General features: G+C 49.4%; 1 protein-coding gene across 2 annotated transcripts in view; it reads left to right on the top strand.

Annotated features, from left to right (window-relative positions):
* The first annotated feature begins 18,003 nt into the window (after positions 1-18,003).
* Positions 18,004-23,259, top strand: part of LOC119974539 (tectonic-3-like) — a 102,875-nt gene continuing 97,619 nt past the window's right edge. For both annotated transcript variants that reach the window (XM_038813518.1, XM_038813519.1), the window contains exons 1-2: positions 18,004-18,616; positions 19,577-19,697. In XM_038813518.1, the coding sequence (XP_038669446.1) occupies positions 18,064-18,616; positions 19,577-19,697 (674 nt within the window). In that variant the 5' untranslated portion in view covers positions 18,004-18,063. The remainder of the gene's footprint in view (positions 18,617-19,576; positions 19,698-23,259) is intronic.

Here is a 23,259-nt window from a genome sequence, read left to right as displayed (position 1 = left end):
TACCTGTCAGGCAGGGAGGAAGTTGTCGAGCAAGGGAACCGTGGTTTACTAAGGAAGTTGAAGCACTTGTCAAGAGGAAGAAGAAGGCTTATGTTAGGATGAGACATGAAGGCTCAGTTAGGGCACTTGAGAGTTACAAGTTAGCCAGGAAGGACCTAAAGGGAGAGTTAAGAAGAGCGAGGAGAGGACACGAAAAGTCGTTGGCGGATAGGATCAAGGAAAACCCTAAGGCTTTCTATAGGTATATCAGGAACAAAAGAATGACTAAAGCAAGATTAGGGCCAATCAAGGATAGTAGTGGAAAGTTGTGTGTGGAATCAGAGGAGATAGGGGAAGCGTTAACTGGATATTTTTCATCAGTGTTTACACTGGAGAATGACAATGTTGTCGAGGAGAATACTCAGCTTCAGTCGACCAGGCTAGATGGGATTGAGGTTCACAAGGAGGAGGTGTTAGCAATTTTGGAAAATGTAAAAATAGATAAATCCCCTGGGCCAGATGGGATTTATCTTAGGATTCTCTGGGAAGCCAGGGAGGAGATTGCTGAGCCTTTGTCCTTGATCGTTATGTCGTCTTTGTCGACAGGAATAGTGCCGGAAGACTGGAGGATAGCAAATGTTGCCCCCTTGTTCAAGAAGGGGAGTAGAGACAACCCTGGTAATTATAGACCTGTGAGCCTTACTTCGGTTGTGAATAAAATGTTGGAAAAGGTTATAAGAGATAGGGTTTATAATCATCTTGAAAAGAACAAGTTGATTAGCGATAGTCAACACGGTTTTGTGAAGGGTAGGTCATGCCTCACAAACCTTATTGAGTTTTTTGAGAAGGTGTCCAAACAGGTGGATGAGGGTAAAGCGGTTGATGTGGTGTATATGGATTTCAGTAAGGCGTTTGATAAGGTTCCCCATGGTAGGCTATTGCAGAAAATAAGGAAGTATGGGATTGAAGGTGATTTAGCGGTTTGGATTAGTAATTGGCTAGCTGAAAGAAGACAGAGGGTGGTGGTTGATGGCAAATGTTCATCCTGGAGTTCAGTTACTAGTGGTGTACCACAAGGATCTGTTTTGGGGCCACTGCTGTTTGTCATTTTTATAAATGACCTGGAAGAGGGTGTAGAAGGATGGGTTAGTAGATTTGCAGATGACACGAAGGTCGGTGGAGTTGTGGATAGTGCTGAAGGATGTTATAGGATACAGAGGGACATAGATAAGCTGCAGAGCTGGGCTGAGAGGCGGCAGATGGAGTTTAATGCGGAAAAGTGTGAGGTGGTTCACTTTGGAAGGAGTAACAGGAATGCAGAGTACTGGGCTAATGGCAAGATTCTTGGTAGTCTAGATGAACAGAGAGATCTCGGCATCCAGGTACATAAATCCCTGAAAGACTGCACATATGCAAATCTCCCCAGAACAGCCAATCAGAAGCTCTGCTGCCCTCTGTTGGATGCTTGCCTTCACTCAACCTCTTCGGGTCACTTGCACAGGTACACCTTCAACTTACCGCACTGCACGTATGCAAATCTCCCCGGAACAGCCAATCAGAAGCTCTGCTCTGCTGCCCTCTGCTGGATGCTTGCCTTCACTCAACCTCCTCGGGTCACTTGCGCAGGTACACCTTCAACTTACGCTGACCGCACTGCACATATGCAAATTTCCCCAGAACAGCCAATCAGAAGTTCTGCTCTGCTGCCCTCTGCTGGATGCTAGCCTTCCCTCGAACTCCTCGGCTCACTTGCGCAGGTATACCTTCAACTTACGCTGACCGCACTGCACATATGCAAATCTCCCCGGAACAGCCAATCAGAAGCTCTGCTCTGCTGCCCTCTGCTGGATGCTTGCCTTCACTCGACCTCCTCGGGTCACTTGTGCAGGTACACCTTCAACTTACGCTGACCGCACTGCACGTATGCAAATCTCCCCGGAACAGCCAATCAGAAGCTCTGCTGCCCTCTGCTGGATGCTTGCCTTCACTCAACCTCCTCGGGTCACTTGCACAGGTACACCTTCAACTTACCGCACTACACGTATGCAAATCTCCCCAGGACAGCCAATCAGAAGCTCTGCTCTGCTGCCCTCTGCTGGATGCTTGCCTTCACTCGACCTCCTCGGGTCACTTACGCAGGTACACCTTCAACGTATGCTGACCGCACTGCACGTATGCAAATCTCCCTAGAACAGCCAATCAGAAGCTCTGCTCTGCTGCCCTCTGCTGGATGCTTGCCTTCACTCGACCTCCTCGGGTCACTTGTGCAGGTACACCTTCAACTTACGCTGACCGCACTGCACATATGCAAATCTCCCCAGAACAGCCAATCAGAAGCTCTGCTGCCCTCTGCTGGATGCTTGCCTTCACTCAACCTCCTCGGGTCACTTGCACAGGTACACCTTCAACTTACCGCACTACACGTATGCAAATCTCCCCAGTACAGCCAATCAGAAGCTCTGCTCTGCTGCCCTCTGCTGGATGCTTTCCTTCACTCGACCTCCTCGGGTCACTTACGCAGGTACACCTTCAACGTACGCTGACCGCACTGCACGTATGCAAATCTCCCCAGAACAGCCAATCAGAAGCTCTGCTCTGCTGGATGCTAGCCTTCACTCGACCTCCTCGAGTCACTTGAGCAGGTACACCTTCAACTTACGCTGACCGCACTGCACGTCTGCAAATCTCCCCGGAACAGCCAATCAGAAGCTCTGCTGCCCTCTGTTGGATGCTTGCCTTCATTCAACCTCTTCGGGTCACTTGCACAGGTACACCTTCAACTTACCGCACTACACGTATGCAAATCTCCCCAGGACAGCCAATCAGAAGCTCTGCTCTGCTGCCCTCTGCTGGATGCTTGCCTTCACTCGACCTCCTCAGGTCACTTACGCAGGTACACCTTCAACGTACGCTGACCGCACTGCACGTATGCAAATCTCCCCAGAACAGCCAATCAGAAGCTCTGCTCTGCTGCCCTCTGCTGGATGCTAGCCTTCACTCGACCTCCTCAGGTCACTTGAGCAGGTACACCTTCAACTTACGCTGACCGCACTGCACGTATGCAAATCTCCCCAGAGCAGCCAACCAGAAGCTCTGCTCTGCTGCCCTCTGCTCGATGCTTGCCTTCCCTCGAACTCCTCAGGTCACTTGTGCAGGTACACCTTCAACTTACGCTGACCGCACTGCACGTATGTAAATCTCCCCAGAACAGCCAATCAGAAGCTCTGCTCTGCTGCCCTCTGCTGGATGCTTGCCTTCCCTTGAACTCCTCAGGTCACTTGCGCAGGTACACCTTCAACATACGCTGACTGCACTTATGCAAATCTCCCCGGAACAGCCAATTAGAAGCTCTGTTCTTCTGCTCTCTGCTGGATGCTGGCCTTCCTTCGAACTCCTCGGGTCACTTGCGCAGGTACACCTTCAACTTACGCTGACCGCATTGCACGTATGCAAATCTCTCCAGAACAGCCAATCAGAAGCTCTGCTCTGCTGCCCTCTGCTGGATGCTTGCCTTCCCTCAAACTCCTCAGGTCACTTGCGCAGGTACACCTTCAACTTACGCTGACCACACTGCACGTATGCAAATCTCCCCAGAACAGCCAATCAGAAGCTTTGCTCTGCTGCCTTCTGCTGGTGCTTGCCTTCACTCGACCTCCTCGGCTTCACTCTTTGATTTCTCCTCTTGTCTTAATCTGCGACTTTGCGACCTTGTTACTACACAATCCGAAAGAATTCCAGTTTCCTCCGGGTGCTCCGGTTTCCTCCCACAGTCCAAAGATGTGCAGCGGTAGGTGGATTGGCCATGCTAAATTGCCCTTAGTGTCCAAAAAAGGTAAGGGAAGGTGGGGTTGCGGGGATAGGGTGGAGGTGTCGGGATTGGGTGTGGGTGTGGGCTTGGGTAGGTTGCTCTTTCCAAGGGCCGGTGCTGACTCAATGGGCTAAATGGCCTCCTTCTGCACTTTAAATTCTATGTGTTCTGTGTACTACCACTTCACCACTCTTCAGTGGACTTTCCAACCTTACCTTATGTAATGAAACTCTACTCCTCTCACCCTGAATTCCACATATTACTACCTTTTCTGGAAGTATTCGTCCCAAACTACATAACTCCTCATCTCTTACCATTAAAGATTGACTAGCTCCCATACCTCTTAAAATGGTGACTTCTTTACCTATTCCTTCTGGTATACATGGCGACCGGCAATTCTCCGACCTGGATGGGCCGAGCGGCCTGCCATTCGTGACCGTTTCACGACGGCGGCAACCACACCTGGTCGCTGCCGTCGTGAAACGGGTGTGGAGATGCCCGTTTGGGGCTTGTAGGGGGCCTGGTGGGGAATGAGCACCACGACTGTGCTCGGGAGGGGACAGGCCCGCGATCGGTGCCCACCGATCGTCGGGCCGGCGTCTCAATCGGATGCACTATTTCCCCTCTGCCGCCCCGCAAGATCAAGCCGCCACATCTTGCGGGGCGGCTGAGGGGAAAGACGGCCACCACGCATGCGCGGGTTCGAGTTGTCAGCGTTGTGACGTCAGCCACGCATGTGCGGGTTGGAGCCGGCCAACCTGCTCATGCGCGGCTGATGTCATTAGGCGCGCCGGCCGCGTCATTCGCGGCGTGACACGCCCGCGGCCGAGAGTTATGGAGCGCCTCTCCTAGCCCCGCGGGAGGGGAGAATAGGGGGCGAGGAGCGGCCTCTGAGGCCGTCGTGAAACTCAGCCGAGTTCACGACGACCCTCCCGATTTTTCCCGGGAGTGGAGAATTCCGCCCATCCACCAACCAAAATTACTCTGTTTGATCCTTTCAAACTCTATGTATATTTCACCAAGTTATTTCCTTAAATTTCTAAACCTTTGTCTGTAGGCTTCAGGCACTAGTTCATATGCACCTAAGATGGATCTTTTCACCTGCTCATACATCCCAGATGCCTCCTCTGATAGTGATATAAACACCTCTTCCGACCAACTTTATTTGAATGAGTAAGGCCACATGTCCGGTGGCCATTTCATTTGTTTTGTTTGTTTCATTTGTTTAATCACCTTCTCAAATGAAATGAAAAAGGCTCCTACATCCTTCTCATCAAACCTTGGCAATGCTTGGACATATTTAAATAGATCCCCACCAATCCTTCGACTATGATGCTCTTGCTCACTATCCTCATCATTATCCTCAGACTGTCCCTTTCTCTTGACCTCTGCCAATTTTAACTGACTTTCATGTTTCATGTCCAGTTTCTGAATGTCAAAGTCTCTCTCTTTTTCTTTTTCCTCTCCCTTTATCTTTTTCCCGGATCCTCACCTCACTTTCTCTGTTTTTTATTCTGCAGGGGTATTCATTTTTTTTCCCTTTCCTGTCTCTCCATTTCGTTTTGTTCTGCTCGGGCTATTCTTTCTTTTCCCTTCATTTCATATTCAAGCTGCTTTAATTCTTTTTCATGTTCAAGCTGCTTGACTGACTGTGTCTCAGGCAATTTTAAATGCTCAGCTACCAACGCAGTTACCCCTTCTTTACGTACTTTGTCAGGCAATGTTAACTGCAATGTTTTTGCCAAATCTAAAAGCCTTTTTTAGTCTCCGTTTGTAAGGTATTGCTTGTGACCTTCTCCACCCCCTAAAACTTCTGAGCCTCTGAAAGAGCCAGTGTCCACACTACACTCACTATTTAAACTTGAATACAACACCCGAAAAGCAAACACAAATATGCTCATCTTTCACTGTCTTTAAGTTCACTAAGCCATCCCAATCATGAAAGGTTGACTTTTATCCCACGAGCCTCCAATTTGTTATGGGCTAGGGTTTAGAAAACACCATATTATGGAGTTTACTTGACTATAACTGTTAATTGATTTTGGTTACGATGAGCACAAGAGCCTGCCTTTCAGGTGTTATTCAACAGAGTTCTTCGGCGCTTTTAATCAAAAAAATGAACTTTATCCTATGAATTTAGTTAATATCTGTATAAACACACGCAGTCAGAAATATTATCAACTACAAACATAAAGCTCCCACACAACTACAGTAATCTATGTGTATTCCTTAATGAATTCCCCCTTTACTGTTCCAATTCAATAACAAAATCCAAGTAAAACCAGAAACCCCTTTTCAAAGGTGTGGCCCAGCAGACGGCACTCTTACTGGTATAAGACTTGTTATTGATACTCTGTTCCCCTTCTCAAACAGAAGGTTTGAATTCCTTCCAGAAACCAATTGTCTCTCTTAAGTTTCAAGTAGCCTAGGTACAGCTTTTGTAATGGAGATAGAGAGACACTTCTTTCAACCTGAGCAGTTCAAAATAGTCCAAAAACTCAAAACGAAAGTAAAAACTCACAGCGCCAGGGCCTAGCTCCACACACAATGACATCACTGAAGCCATGTGATAAGACAAAAACATTTCTTGAAGGGACACTCCCATGCCACCCCTTCAATAAACACATCCTCAAACAGTTTGATCCCTGCATGCTGCCATTCCCAAAACCTCCATCCAACCAGCCCGAAGCAATGGCTGCCACAGATTGATGCCCACACCGACATACCCTCCAGCCCCTGTCCCCACACCCTCAGGGCAGCCACAGCTATTGGGCTTGTGTAGTACCTGGCCAGGGAGAATGGCAGAGGCATGATTAACAGTGTTCCTGAACTCATGTCCCTAACTGACGCCGCCTCCACCCGCTCCCATACCGACCGCTCCCCCACTACCCACTTCCTGACCATCACTATGTTCGCTGCCCAGTAATAATTTATAATGTTCGGAAAGGCCAGCCCCCACCCTTCACCCCACCCATCCCTGCTCCAGCAGCACCTTCTTCACCTGTGGGGTTTTACCCACTCACACAAACCCTGAGATGAACGCATTCACTTTTTTGAAAAAAGTGTTGGGGGTAAAGATTGGGAGGCTTTGAAAAACAGACAAGAACCTCAGGAGGATCGTCATCTTCACTGTCTGAACCCTTCCCGCCAATGACAACAGGAATGCATCGATGTGTTAGGCAGGTTGGTTCGATGTGGACTGCACTCGATGCAGGGAAGCTAGAAACAGACGAAAAACAGAAAAACAGATGCAGAGAAGCTAGAAACAATACTATACTGAACTGACTGGAGACATAGTAGTAACCTGACCAGACTTACTAGCTACCGCATACTGTTTGCACTGGCTACCTCGTGGACTCTGACTGTCTCAGTGGCTGGGTCCAGAGAGAGCGGGAAACCTAGTGCCCTCTGGCTTTATAGTGGTAGTGTCCTGTCTGGTGATTGGCTGTACTGTGTTGTGTGCTTACTGGTCATCATACTGGTGACTCAAAACTGATGAAGCTTTGGAGGAATATTGGGAAAGTAGGACAAATCTCAAACGTGCAATAAAGAGGGCTAAAAGGGGTCATACATAGAATTTACAGTACAGAAGGAGGCCATTCAGCCCATCGAGTCTGCACCGGCTCTTGGAAAGAGCACCCTACCCAAGGTCAACACCTCCACCCTATCCCCATAACCCAGTAGCCCCACCGAAAACGAAGGGAAATTTTGGACACTAAGGGCAATTTAGCATGGCCAATCAACCTAACCTGCACATCTTTGGACTGTGGGAGGAAACCGGAACACCCGGAGGAAACCCACGCACACACGGGGAGGATGTGCAGACTCCGCACAGACGGTGACCCAACCCGGAATCGAACCTGGGACCATGGAGCTGTGAAGCGATTGTGCTATCCACAATGCTACCGTGCTGCCCTATGAAATATCTTTGGCTAACACGGTTAAGGAAAATCCCAAAGCCTTTTATTCGTATATGAGGAGCAAGAGGGTAACTAGAGAAAGGATTGGCCCACTCAAAGACAAAAGAGGGAATTTATGCGTGGAGTCAATGGAAATGAGTGAGCTTCTTAATGAGTACTTTGCATCGGTATTCACCACGGAGAGGGACATGATGGATGTTTAAATACTCTAGGTCATGTCGGCATAAGGAAGGGGGAGGTTTTGGGTACTCTAAAAGGCATTAAGGTGGACAAGTCCCCAGGACTGGATGGGATCTATCCCAGGTTACTGAGGGAAGCGAGGGACGAAATAGCTGGGGCCTTAACAGATATCTTTGCAGCATCCTTGAGTACGGGTGAGGTCCAGGAGGACTGGAGAATTGCTAATGTTGTCCCATTATTTAAGAAGGCTAGCAGGGATAATCCAGGGAATTATAGACCTGTGAGCCTGACGTCAGTGGTAGGCAAACTGTTGGAGAAGATACTGAGGATAGGATCTATTCACATTTGAATAGAAAATAGATTTATCAGTGATAGGCAGCATGGTTTTGTGCAGGGAAGGTCATGTCTTACAAATCTAATAGAATTCCTTGAGCAAGTGACAAAGTTAATTGATGAGGGAAGGGCTGTAGATGTCATATACATGGACTTCAGTAAAGCATTTGATAAAGTTTCCCATGGCAGGTTGATGGAAAAAGTAAAGTTGTATGGGGTTTAGGGTGTACTAGCTAGATGGATAAAGAACTGGCTGGGCAACAGGAGACAGAGAGTAGTGGTGGAAGGGAGTGTCTCAAAATGGAGAAAGGTGACTAGTGGTGTTCCACAGGGATCCGTGCTCGGACCACTGTTGCTTGTGATATACATAAATGATCTGGACAAAGGTATAGGTGGTCTGATTAGCAAGTTTGCAGATGATACTAAGATTGGTGGAGTTGCAGATAGCGAGGCGGACTGTCAGAGAATACAGCAAAATATAGATAGATTGGAGAGTTGGGCAGAGAAATGGCAGATGGCGTTCAATCCAGGCAAATGCGAGGTGATGCATTTTGGAAGATCTAACTCAAGAACAGACTATATGGTCAATGGAAGAGTCCTGGGGAAAATTGATGTACAGAGAGATCTGGGCGTACAGGTCCATTGTACCCTGAAGGTGGCAACGCAGCTCGATAGAGTGGTCAAGAAGGCATACAGCATGCTTGCCTTCATTGGACGGGGTATTGAGTACAAGAGTCGGCAGGTCATGTTACAGTTGTATAGGACTTTGGTTAGGCCACATTTGGAACACTGCGTGCAGTTCTGGTCGCCACATTACCAGAAGGATGTGGATGCTTTAGAGAGGGTGCAGAGGAGGTTCACCAGGATGTTGCCTGGTATGGAGGGTGCTAGCTATGAAGAAAGGTTGAGTAGATTAGGATTGTTTTAGTTGGAAAGACGGAGGTTGAGGGGGGACCTGATTGAGGTCTACAAAATTATGAGAGGTATGGACAGGGTGGATAGCAACAAGCTTTTTCCAAGAGTGGGGGTGTCAATTACATGGGGTCACGATTTCAAGGTGAGAGGGGGGAATGTTTAAGGGAGATAGAACATAGAACATAGAACAGTACAGCACAGAACAGGCCCTTCAGCCCTCGATGTTGTGCCGAGCAATGATCGCCCTACTCAAACCCACGTATCCACCCTATACCTGTAACCCAACAACCCCCCCCCTCCCCTTAACCTTACTTTTTAGGACACTACGGGCAATTTAGCATGGCCAATCCACATAACCCGCACATCTTTGGACTGTGGGAGGAAACCGGAACACCCGGAGAAAACCCACGCACACACGGGGAGGACGTGTAGACTCCGCACAGACAGGAGATGTACGTGGAAAGTTTTTTACGCAGAGGGTGGTGGGTGCCTGGAACGCTTTACCAGCGGAGGTGGTAGAGGCGGGCACAATAGCATCATTTAAGATGCATCTGGACAGATATATGAACGGGCGGGGAACAGAGGGAAGTAGATCCTTGGGAAATAGGCAACAGGTTTAGATAAAGGATCTGGATCGGCGCAGGCTGGGAGGGCCGAAGGGCCTGTTCCTGTGCTGAAATTTTCTTTATTCTTTGTTCCTGTGTGTCAATCACTGCCTAACTGCACCTCATTATATACATGAGTGAATATTATGACATTGCCCCCCCATTTAAAAAAAAAGTAAAATAAATACTAAGGTGTACGTGCGTATATATATCCTATGACTATATACAAAAGATGTCTAAATGAACGTATATACATAGGAAGGTGTCGATAGTGCAGATACATGGCAAATGAAACAATATTTACAGTAGTTAAATCGATGAAGTCACAAAATGTAGAAACTGTCCAGGCTTTCTCCAGATCGTGGATTGTCCTATTCTCTGCTTCCACCTCCTTCCCCAAGCCGTCGATTGTCTTTTGTATGGTGACCATCGCCTCTGTCACTGCCACCTTGACCGCCACCTGGATTTCAATCCTGATCGCCTCTTTCATGGTGGTCAGCTCCTTCATGAGGAATACCTTCCATCCATCTCCTGGTGCGGAGGGGGAGGCTGATGCTTGGGTCGTCGGTCTCCCTCTCTCATGGGTGGCCAGAGCCCCCTCGCCTTGTGGGTCTGCCGGATCGTCCGCCTGCTACTCCTAGCCCTTTCCACTACTTCTGCCATCCCTTCAACACCTTGAGCACCCGTTTGCTGGCATTCTGGTGTTGATCCTTTCTTCTCACCTTTGAGAAGATTTTGGGCAAAATCCGCCTAAAAGTGCCCATTTGGTTCAATTCTGGAGGAGAGCACCTGATGTGCATCCGCTCAGTACATCACTGTCACCGGAAGTCCACGGCGATTTTTAAGAGCTGGCTGGTTGGGATTGGAGTGAGGTCATGGCTAGTGCTCAGAGGCATGTCTCTGTGCAGGAACTCTCCTCCATTCTGACCTATTCTGCTGCCAGTTCCTTGACCCATCGGGTTATTTATGGGGGTGTTGTTCTTTTTTTTTGCTGTGGGGCATTGTTTGAGTTTTGTATCTTGCGGGGAGGGTTGGGGGGGTTTGTTGTATTCTTTGTCGGGTTGGGGGTATGGAGTGGGGCTGGTATTTGGGAGCTGCGTCAAAGGGGTGTGGTGGGGCAGTGCGAAAGCGCGGGCTTTCCTCTGGTTTCCCGCGCTGCGGGGCTGGGGGGTGGAGATGATGACGGGGGGAGGCGGGGCCTTAACTGGTTCTTCCCCGCGCTGGAGCGGTGCCTGGAGGAGGGATAGGATGGGGGATGACCCCACTTTGGGAGGGGTCGGGTTATTGGCGGGAGTTTCCGGGGTCAGCAGAAGTTAGCTGACCCACGGAAGTACAATGGAGGACGGTTCGCGACTGGGAGGGTTCCTAGCCTGGGGGGGAAGGGAGGGGGGGGGGGAAAGGGGAATACCGGGTTGCTGCTGGTAGGGTCAGGAAGGAGCTGCTGGGGGCTGGGGGGACAGAGGTGAGGTGTTGTCGCTGTGGGGACTGGGTCGGGCAGGGGGTGCTGGCCTGGGGCGGGCAGTCGACGGGCTATGGCTAGTTGACGGGGGAGGGGGGGCGGGACGCCCTCTGATCCGGTTGGTCACCTGGAATGCGAGAGGATTGAATGGGCTGGTGAAGCGGTCGAGGGTACTTGCTCATCTGAGGGAGCTAAAGGCAGATGTGGCAATGCTTCAGGAGACCCACCTGAAGGTGGCGGACCAGGTCCGTCTGAGGAAGGGGTGGGTGGTGCAGGTTTTCCACTCTGGGTTGGATGTGAAGAACCGGGGAGTGGCGATTCTGGTGGGGAAAAATGTGTAGTTTGAGGCATCGGAGGTGGTGGCGGATAAGGGGGGGTAGGTATGTTATGGTTAGGGGCAGGCTACAAGGAGAGAAGGTGGTACTTGCTAGTGTGTATGCCCCAAATTGGGACGATGCGGGCTTTATGAGGAGTATGTTGGGACGGGTCCCGGATTTAGAGGCGGGAGGTCTGATCATGGGGGGGGACTTCAATACGGTGTTGGATCCATCACTGGATCGGTCCAGCTCTAGGACGGGTAGGAGGTCGGCAGCGGCCAAGGTACTGAGAGGGTTTATGGACCAGATGGGTGGGTGGATCCATGGAGGTTTGTGAGGCCGAGGGCACGTGAGTACTCTTTCTTCTCCCACGTACATAGGGTCTACTCTCGGATAGACTTCTTCATGGTGAGTAGGGGACTGATTCCGAAATTGGAGGAGGCCGAGTATTCGGCCATTGCAATCTCCGACCACGCTCCGCATTGGATAGAGTTGGAGATGGGGGTGGTGCGGGACCAGCGCCCGTTGTGGCGGTTGGATGTGGGGTTGTTGGCGGAGGAGGAGGTGTGTAGGAGGGTCCGGGCAAGTATTGAGGGGTACCTCGAGGTGGGGGTGGTCTGGGAAGCCCTGAAGGCAGTGATTCGTGGGGAGCTGATATCCATCCGGGCACACAGGGAGAGGAGCGAGAGGAGTGAGAGGGATAGACTGGTGGGAAAGATGCTGGAGGTGGACAGGAGGTACGCAGAGGCACCAGAGGAGGGACTGTTGGGGGAGAGGCGCAGCCTACAGGCTAAATTTGATTTGCTGACCACGCTGAGGCGGAGGCACAGTGAAGGACGGCAAAAGGGCAGTGTACGAACATGGTGAAAAGGCGAGTAGGATGCGGCTAGGGAAATTGCTGGAGTGAAAGACAAGAGTGGGAATGTGGTGCGGAAGGGAGTAGAGGTGAATGAGGTTTTCAAGGACTTTTAAGGGGAACTGTACCGGTCGGAGCCAACGGGGGAGAGGAGGGGAATGGAGAGGTTCCTCGACGGGCTTTCTTTCCCGAAGGTGCAGGAGGAGCAGGTGGAGGGGTTGGGTGCGCCAATTGAGCTGGAGGAGCTAGTTAAGGGGATCGGGCAGATGCAGTCAGGGAAGGCGCCGGGGCCGGATGGGTTCCCGGTGGAATTTTATAAAAAGTTTGTGAACCTAGTGGGCCCCTTGCTGATGCGGACACTTAATGGAGCGTGGGAAGGGGGGACTTTGCCCCCGACGATGTCGCGGGCGCTGATCTCGTTAATTTTAAAGAGGGATAAGGACCCCCAGCAGTGCGGTTCATACAGGCCCATATCTCTCCTCAACATAGATGCCAAGTTGCTGGCAAAAATCCTGGCCACCACGATAGAGGACTGTGTGCCAGGGGTTGTACACGAGGACCAGACAGGGTTTGTGAAGGGAAGGCAGCTGAACACGAATGTGCGGAGATTGTTGAATGTCATCATGATGCCGGCGATTGAGGGGGAGGCAGAGATAGTGGCGGCGCTGTATGCGGAGAAGTTCTTCGATAGAGTGGAGTGGGGGTACTTATGGGAGGCGTTGGGGAGGTTTGGATTTGGTGAAGGGTTTATTAGATGGGTGAGGCTGCTATATAAGGCCCCGATGGCATGAGTGGCCACGAATGGGAGGAGGTCGGAGTACTTCCGGCTTTACCGAGGGACCAGGCAGGGTTGCCCCCTGTCCCCCTTGTTGTTTTCATTGGGAATCGAGCCGCTGGCGATGGCGTTGAGGGATTCAGAGAGGTGGAGAGGTTTGGTGCGAGGTGGGGAGGAACATAGTGTGTTGTTGTATGCCGATGACATGTTACTATATGTGGCGGACCCGGTGGGAGGGATTCTGGGGGTGATGGAGCTGCTAGCTGAGTTTGGGAACTTTTCAGGTTATAAACTAAATTTAGGCAAGAGTGAGGTGTTTGTGGTGCACCCTGGAGACCAGGAGGAAGGAATTGGTAGGCTCCTGCTTAGGCGGGCAGGGGAGAGTTTTAGGTACCTGGGGGTGCAGGTGGCCAGGGACTGGGGGACTGTTCACAAACATAATTTCACCAGACTTGTAGATCAGATGGAGGAGGAGTTCAAGAGGTGGGACATGCTGCCATTATCGTTGGCAGGGAGGGTGCAGTCCGTCAAAATGACAGTGCTTCCAAGGTTCTTGTTCCTCTTTTAGTGCCTGCCGATCTTCATCCCCAGGGCCTTCTTTAGGAGAGTGACTAGCAGTATCTTCAGTTTTGTGCGGGCACATGGGACGCCGAGAGTGAAGAGGGTTTTCCTGGAGCGAGGGAGGGATAGAGGCGGGCTGGCGCTGCCCAACCTTTTGGGGTACTATTGGGCAGCCAATGTGTCAATGATGCGTAAATGGGTGATGGAGGGGGGAGGGGCGGCGTGGAAAAGAATGGAGATGGCGTCATGTAGAGGTACGAGCCTGGGTGCCATGGTAACGGCGCCGTTGCCGCTCTCCCCTAAGAGGTTTACCATGAGCCCGGTGGTGGCGGCGACCCTAAGAATCTGGGGACAGTGGAGACGGCATGGGGGGAAACAGGGGGCTCGATGGAGGCTCCATTGGGCGGCAATAATCGGTTCATCCCGGGGAACAAGGATGGGGAATTTAGGGGGTGGTAAAGGGTGGGCATCAGTAAATTGAGGGGCCTGTTTATTGGCGGGAGGTTTGCCGGCCTGGGGGAACTGGAAGATAAATTTGGGCTTCCCCATGTTCAGATACTTGCAGGCAAAGGCGTTTGCTAGGCGACAGGTAGAGGGATTCCCTTTGCTGCCCTCGCGGGGGACGATGGATAGAGTGCTTTCGGGGGTGTGGGTCAGAGAGGGGAAGGTGCCGGACATCTATAAGGTAATGCAGGAGGTGGAGGAGTCGTCAGTGGAGGAGGTGGAGGAGTCGTCAGTGGAGGAGCTGAAGGTTAAATGGGAGGAGGAACTTGGGGAGCAGATAGAGGACGGGACTTGGGCGGATGCCTTGGAGAGAGTCAACTCTTCCTCTTCATGTGCGAGGTTTAGTCTCATCCAATTTAAGGTGCTGCACCGGGCCCACATGTCCGGGACTAGGATGAGTATGTTCTTTGGGGGTGAGGACAGGTGCACCAGATGTTCGGGGGAGTCCAGCGAACCATGCCCATATGTTCTGGGCATGCCCAGCACTGGAAGAATTCTGGAAGGGGGTGGCGGAGACGGTGTCGAGGGTGGTTGGATCCAGGGTCAAACCAGGGTGCGGACTCGCGATTTTCGGAGTTGCGGTGGAGCCGGGAGTGCAGGAGGCGAAAGAGGCCGGTGTCCTGCAAAGGCCAAGACATCGCTAGTAGCCCGGCGGAGGATCTTGCTGCAGTGGAAGGATGCGAGGCCCCCAAGTGTGGAGACCTGGGTCAATGACATTGCAGGATTTATAAAGTTGGAAAGGTCAAATTTGCCCTGAGAGGATCAGTACAAGGGTTCTATAAACGGTGGCAGCCTTTTCTGGACTTCCTGGCTTAAAGATAGGTATCTTGGTCAATAGCAGCAGCAACCCGGGGGGGGGGGGGGGGGGGGGGGTGTTCCTTATTATAGTATCTATATTGTTTCGTTACGGTTATGTAACTTAACATTGTGTTAATTTAAGTTGTTGTTAATATGTTGGGTTGTTCATCGAGGAGGGGCGAAGGTTCATGATTGTTGTCATTACTGTTATCGTTGGTATTTTAGTATGGTTTGATGTCGTTGTATAAATTCAAAATTTTTCAATAAAAATTATTTTTTAAAAAAAAATCAGTATCACCAGATGATCACTAGAGGGCAGGAACAACAGGGGTACAAAAACAACCACATTGTGTGTCTCTCTCTCTTTTGGATGTATTGTGACCAGGACAGGAGTATCAGATTAGCTGAGATGGTTAGTGTCGTCAAGCATAGTTATTGTAGTTAGATCTTGTTAACCTTATCACAGTATCAATGTTAAAGTAAAGACCTCACGCAATTATTGTCATAGTTACTCAATAAACCTTTTGTTACTACTGGACGAGTTCGAGTCTTCTTCATCGAGATTCAGAAGACCTTATCAGTAACCAAGGTTTGTGTAACACATATTACACTCCGTATTATATCAAAACACACAAACAAGTGTAATAAAAGATGATACAGGAATGTAATAAAAGACTGCCCACTGCACATGAGGTGTGCCAGTGTCAGGTGGGGGGATTCTGAAGAGGTGGGAGGCACTGGCATGGGCCCCATCATTTCCTCCTCCCTCAGGGTGGTCACTGGTCCCCGGGCTACTCCATGCGTTGCCACTCATGGAGATCTGACTTTGTCGGAACCATGGTGTCGATGCCCTCAACCATGGAGCTCTATAAGTGGGACATGTCCCTCAGTCAGTGAGCTATGTTCCAATTTGCTTCAGTGCCATGTTCTCTATGCCTGTGACATGTGCCTCTGTGACTGGCTAAGGTCAGTCAGCACCCAGGCCATGATCTCAATGAACTCAACCTTGACAGGGCCAAGCTCTGCAGCACCGCAGCAACAGCAATGTCCTTTTCACAATAACTTCATGCAGTGTAAACGTAAGCCCACTTGTGGCATTAATAAAGATTATTATTATTATTCTGCGCTGAGGACATGTCCACCTGTGCCTGGGCTCTTCCGTTCTGGGCCTCGGCTATGGACAGCACTCTCTGCCCCAAGCTTTGGATGTCCTAACACATTACTTCTTGCCCTTGGCCTTCCGCCGCAGATGCCACCCTATCAGTGTTGGCCAGAGTGCCAAGCATTGTAGGGAATAACACCTGCATCTGAAGGTGATTAGATGTCTTCAGCTGTTTTGGCATACGTTGGGAAGTTGCTGACACGCCCCTCTTGTAGATTCTGGCTTTGCATCCTCATCAGTCATGAGATCATCTTTTCCAGAAACACAACATCTGTCTGGATGACAGTTGTTCACTGGGATTGGGAGGTCCTCTGACCATCCTCTCCCTCGAGATGGGCTGCAGCATTTGTATGGTGCTCACCCAGAGGGTGACCCAGGAACCTGATCACCAATAGCTCTCACCAAGGTGATTATCTCATTTTTTAAACAATTTTTAATGAGGTATTTTTGGCATAACACACAATCACAGTACAAAAAACAATAGAGTACAAAGAACAGTAATCAAAAAAGCAACCACCGACATCCGTCCCTCCAAGGCCCGCCTATTTAACCCCCTACTCTACATTACCCTAACCCCCCCCCCCCAGCTGACGATTAATTCCCTGCGAAGTCAATGAATGGTTGTGACCTCCGGGCAAACACTGACACCGACCCTCTCAAGGCGATCTTGATCTTTTCCAGGCCGAGAAAGCTCGCCATGTTAACGGCCGTCCAAAATGGGCGCGGTCACTGTTCTCATAGATCATAGAATTTACAGTGCAGAAGGAGGCCGTTCGGCCCAACGAGTCTGCACCGGCTCTTGGAAAGAGCACCCTACTTAAACCCACACCTCCACTCTATCTCCGTAACCCAGTAACCTCACCTAACCTTTTTGGACACTAAGGGCAATGTACCGTGGCCAATACACCTATCGTGCACATCTTTGGACTGCAGGAGGAAACCAGAGCACCCGGAGGAAACCCACGCAGACACGGGGAGAAAGTGCAAACTCCGCACAGACAGTGACCCAAGCCGGGAATCGAACCTGGGACCCTGGAACTGTGAAGCAACTGTGCTAACCACTATACCACCCTGCTGCCCATTAGCATTTGACCTCACCCCTTATTTAGCCCTTTTCACCCCTCTGTGTTTACCTGCCTTGTGTGTGTGTGGGTGAGTAGAGAGTGGGGCAATTGAAAGGAGTCGGCTATTAGCTTGACGTTAAGCAGCTGTATTTACTGTATACTTCAGATGTGTTCTAATCAGAAGTAAATAGTCATTGTGTTTAAACGTATACAACTGGTGATTGTAATTACTGGACAGCCTGGGTATTTTTATAAGAATTATCGGTTGCTTCACCTGTACTGTGACTGCAGGGGAAGTGGGGCTGGAATTGACTGAGTACTTATCCAGGGTGTGGCAATACTCTTTCTTTCTCTCTATCTCTGACTCCACTCTCTGTTTTATTCTCGTTTTCTTTCTTTCTCTCCTCACTTTTATCTTTCTTCTTCTCGCTCTCTCCATTTTTCTTTATCTCTTGCTCTCTGCTCGTTTTCTACCCTTCATCTATCTCTTTCTTTATGCCTCTTTATTTCTCTTTCTCACTCGTTCCATCTTTCTTTCTCAATCTGCCTCTATCTCTTTCTGAATCATTCTCTCTCAGCGTGTTGACGTCACTGACTTGTTTCCAGGGTAACGGACTGACTCTCCCGGATGTTAATGAGACACTCCCTCTCTCTCTCCCGCATGTTATTAACGCTCCACCTCTCTCACTCTCCCGGATGTTAATGACACACGCCCCTCTCTCTCTCCCGGATGTTAATGACACACGCCCCTCTCTCTCTCCCGGATGTTAATGACGCTCCCCCTCTCTCACTCTCCCGGATGTTAATGATCTCCCCCTCTCTCACGGATGTTTCGCTTTGTCGGGATGTTTGTTTGTCGGTTTCTGATTCTCTCTCTGCTGCATTCGGCATCTCCCGCAGCTGCACAGCGAGGCCCTGAGCCCGGCTCCCCTGGCCCCGGGACCTTTTACCCCGAGACCCCTGACCCCGGCTCCCTTCACCACGAGACCCCTGACCCCGGCACCCTTCACCTCGGTACCCCTGACCCTGAGACCCTTCATCTCGGTACCCCTGAGACCCCTGACCCCATCACCCTTCACCTCGGTACCCCTGACCCTGAGACCCTTCATCTCGGTACCCCTGAGACCCCTGACCCCATCACCCTTCACCTCGGTACCCCTGAGACCCATGGCCCTGGCTCCCATCACCCTGGGACTGCTGATCCTGGCTTCGCTGATCCCAGCCCCCTTCACCCTGGGACCCCTGGCCCTGACCCCAGCTCGCCTCACCCTGGGACCCCTGACATCGGCTCCCTTAGCACCGGAAGCCCTGAGGGATTTGACCCCAGGACTCCTGATCCTGGAAGCCCTGATCATGTGACAGTGAAAAGCTTGACAACAGGTAACGTTGGGACAACATACCAACATGGATTAGGAGCAGGAGTAGATCACTCGGCCCCTTGAGGCTGCTCTGCCATTCAATACATTCATGGCTAATCTGATTGTGACCTCAACCCTGCATTTCCTATATCCCTGGATAACCTTTTACCCCCTGTTAATCAAGAATCTATCTTGCTTTACCTTAATATATTCAAAGACATTGCTTCCATTGCCTTTTGAGGAAAGTGTTCCAGATACTCACCACCCTCCCTTAAATGAACGACCCCTTACTTTTATACAGTGGCCCTTAGTTTTGGATTCTCTGACAAGAGGCAACATCCTTTTCACAGGAGGAGGCCATTCATTCAGTCTCTCTCAAGCCGACCCCACGTTGTTCGATATTCCTGAAGCCCTGACCAGAAATCTAGCGATCTCTGACACAGGAGAGGAGAATTGGGATGGGGAGAATGAAGGAGCGCATCACGATAGCGGCGAAGGAGTCAGTCACTTTGTATTTCTGGTCTGGCAGCGCCAGTGATCCAGTGCGGCTTGGTTTTCATCACTTCCATAAAACAGAACATGAGCCACCGCCAAAGATTGACATTGAATCGATGACTGATGGAGCGCAGAAGGAGGCCATTTAGCCTACCTCTGTTATAAGTCCCATTCCCTGCTCTGTCTCCCCCCCCCCCCCCTTCACCTTCTCCAGGCTCAAGGGGCAGAGTGGCCTACTGCTAAATTGTACATCAAGTTTACAATTTCAACAAGTGACATTTTATTCTGCTGCTCCTCTCTCTGCAGACCAAGTGTTCCAAATTGTTACAACTCTCTCTGTTAAACAATCTCTCACCTGCCTTGTCAAACTTTTGCCGATTGATTTTTGGTATATGAATAAGCAATTGTGGATTGGGAATGTGTTGGGGGATGTTCTTTGGGATTGTCCACACTCTACTAAGATCTCTCTCTCACTGTCTCCTTCCAGCTGTTCCCATTTGTACCTGTGACCTCGCAGAAGGAGTCTGTGAACTGAACTGCTGCTGTGACCCTGACTGCTCCTCCATCGACATTGGTGCCTTCTCTTCCTGTCTGCGTGGCAGTCAACCGTAAGTGTCTTTGATTGTATTCTCCACCCTGTGCTCATATTCCTCCTTAGTCCGTAACCTCTCGGTAACCTCTTTTTTTTAAAAAAAAGCTCCTTCATGGAATGGGGGCATTGCTAGCAGGGCCACATCAGGGGGTAGTTATGAAACACAAAAGGTGAGTGTGCTGGGCCATCAAGTAGTTAGGAAAGCTTTTCAAAATAAATTTAGAGGGCCTAATTATTTTTTTTCCAGTTAAGGGGAAATTTAGTGTGGCCAATCCACCTAGCCTGCACATTTTTGGGTTGTGAGGGTGAGACCCATGCAAACACGGAGAGGTTGTGCAAATTCCACACAGGCAGTGACCCAGGGCCAGGATGGAACAGGGTATTTGCTGCATGAGACAGCAGTGCTAACCATTGCACCACAGTATGTAGTTAGGAAAGCGAACAGAATGTTTTTGTTTATTGTGAGGGGAATTGAATATACAAGTAGGGAGGTTGTGCTTCAGTTGTACCGGGTGTTAGTGAGACCACATCTGGAGTATTGTGTACAGTATTGGTCTCCTTATTTCAGGGAAGATGTAAATGTGTTTGAAGCATTTCACTGAAGGTTTACTTGACCAATATCTGAAATGGGCGGGTTGTCTTGTAAGAAAAGATTGGACAGGATATGCTTGTATCCAATGGAGTTTACAAGAGTGAGACAAAAACAGAAAATACTGGACAATCTCAGCAGGTCTGACAGCATCTGTGGAGAGAGACGGAAGCTAATGTTTTTTTGACAAAGAATCATCAAGACTCGAAACGTTAGCTCCCTTTTCTCTCCGCAGGTGCTGTCTGACCTGCTGAGATTGTCCATCATTTTCTGTTTCCGTTTCAGATGCCAGCATCCGCAATAATTGCTTGTATCATAGAAGAATGAAAGGTGACTTGATCGAAACCTTTAAGATCGTAAGGGATATTGACAGGATGGAAGTGAAGAGGGAAAATCTAGAACCAGGGGTCATGATTTAAAAATAAGAGGTCACTCATTTAAGACAGTGATGAGGAGAATTATTTTCTCTCCCAGGGACACGAGTCTCTGGAACTATCTTCCTCAAAAGGCGGTGAAAGCAGAATCATTGACTATTTTTAAGGCAGAGCTGGATAGATTCTTGATTAACAAGGGGATAAAATGTTATCGGGGTGTGGTGAATGCAGGAATTTCTTTTGTATTGTACTATATGTATTTGGGGCAGTAATGATTCAAAGCCTGGGTTAGTGTGTGTATGACTGCTGCTGTCATGTTTTTTAAAATTCTGGTTTGACTTTTGAGAGCCACAGGTACAATTAGAGCATCGTAAAAGTGTGAGGAGGTAACAAGCAAGTTCGACAAAGAAGAACCAGTGGACGTGATTTATTTAGATTTCCAGAAGGCCTTTGACAAGGTGCTGCATAGGAGACTGTTAAATAAGTTAAAAGCCCATGGTGTTAAGGGTAAGATCCTGGCATGAATAGAGGATTGGCTGACTGGCAGAAGGCAAAGTGTGGGGATAAAGGGGTCTTTTTCAGGATGGCAGCTGGTGACTAGTGGTGCCTCCTGTGGGGCATTCTAGAACGTGAGGTCATAGTCTCAGGATAAGAAGTAGAAAACTTAAAAGAGTTAAGGAGAAACTACTACTCCCACAAGTTTGTGAATCTGTGGAATCGCAGGGGTCTGTACTGGGACCACAACTTTTTAAATACACATTAATGATCTGGAAGAAGGAACTGAAGGCACTGTTGCTAAGTTTGCAGATGATACAAAGATCTGTAGAGGGACAGGTAGTATTGAGGAAGCAAGGGGGCTGCAGAAGGACTTGGACAAGCTAGGAGAGTGGAAAATGAAGTGGCAAATGAAATACAATGTGGGAAAGTGTGAGGTTATGCACTTTGGAAGGAGGAATCTAGGCATAGACTATTTTCTAAATGGGGAAATGCTTCGGAAAGCAGAAGCACAAAGGGACTTGGGAGTCCTTGTTCACGATTCTCTCAAGGTTAATGTGCAGGTTCAGTCGGCAGTTAAGAAGGCAAATGCAATGTTAGCATTCATGTCAAAAGGGCTAGAATACAAGACCAGGGATGTACTTCTGAGGCTGTATAAGGCTCTGGTCAGACCCGATTTGGAGTATTGTGAGCAGTTTTGTGCCCTGTATCTAAGGAAGGATGTGCTGGCCTTGGAAAGGGTCCAGAGGAGGTTCACAAGAATGATCCCTGGAATGAAGAGCTTGCCGTATGAGGAACGTTTGAGGACTCTGGGTCTGTGTTCGTTGGGGGATTGTGGGGGGGGGGGATCTTATTGAAATTTACAGGATACTGTGAGGCCTGGATAGAGTGGATGTGGAGAGGATGTTTCCACTTGTCGGAAAAACTAGAACCAGAGGACACCATCTCAGACTAAAGGGACGATCTTTTAAAACAGAGATGAGGAGGAATTTGTTCAGCCAGAGGGCGGTGAATCTGTGGGACTCTTTGCCGCTGTGGAGGCCAAATCACTGAGTGTCTTTAAGACAGAGATAGATAGGTTCTTGATTAATAAGGGGATCAGGGGTTATGGGGAGAAGGCAGGAGAATGGGGATGAGAAAATATCAGCCATGATTGAATGGCGGAGCAGACTCGATGGGCCAAGTGGCCTAATTCTGCTCCTATGTCTTGTGGTCTTATGGTCTTATATCTTATTTCTGTTTATATTAAGAGGGCTCCCTATGGAGTAGTTGATTAGAGACATTGTGTTCAGTTCAGTGAGATGAAGCAGTTAATGGCAGGAGCCAGCGGTTGAAGCAGCCAGGTGTCTAAAACTCTGTCTAACTCCTTAAATTTACTCACTATCCCTGTATCCACTGCACTCTGGGGTAGGGAATTCCACAGATTCACAAACTTGTGGGAGAAGTAGTTTCTCCTTAACTCTTTTAAGTTTTCTACTTCTTATCCTGAGACTAAGACCTCACGTTCTAGAATGTCCCACAGGAGGCAGCATCCGCTCCATGAATACTTTATCCATACCGTTTATCATCTTGTATATCTCAATTTGATCTCCCCTCATTCTTCTAAACTCTAGACACTATAGGCCTAAACCGTTCAATCTCTCTTCAAATGACAAATGCCTCATCTCTGGAATCAACCTAGTGAACCTCCTGTGAACTGCCTCCAATGCCACTGCAGGGGCTGGTTTACCTCACTGGGCTAAATCGCTGGCTTTTAAAGCAGACCAAGCAGGCCAGCAGCACGGTTCGATTCCCGGTCCAGCCTCCCCGGACAGGCGCCGGAATGTGGCGACTAGGGGCTTTTCATAGTAACTTCATTGAAGCCTACTCGTGACAAGCGATTTTCATTTCATTTTTTCATCTCCCCTCATATAAGGGGACCTGTTCTCGATCATGTTGGTCAGGACATCCTCAGAATTAGACCATTGTGGCCCGGTAGCACAGTGGTTAGAACTTTTGCTTCATAGAGGTGTGGGCTTAAGTTTCGGGGGCCAGTGTAGATTCGATGGGCCAAATGGCCTCCTTCTACACTGTAAATTCTATGATTCTTACAATCTCTCTGGGCAAGTATTAGGTAAGGA

This window comes from Scyliorhinus canicula, chromosome 12, assembly GCF_902713615.1.
Source record: "Scyliorhinus canicula chromosome 12, sScyCan1.1, whole genome shotgun sequence".
Classification (NCBI taxonomy): Eukaryota; Metazoa; Chordata; class Chondrichthyes; order Carcharhiniformes; family Scyliorhinidae; genus Scyliorhinus; species Scyliorhinus canicula.
Note: the sequence above shows the minus strand (reverse complement) of the source record. Positions and strands in the feature narration are given on the sequence as shown.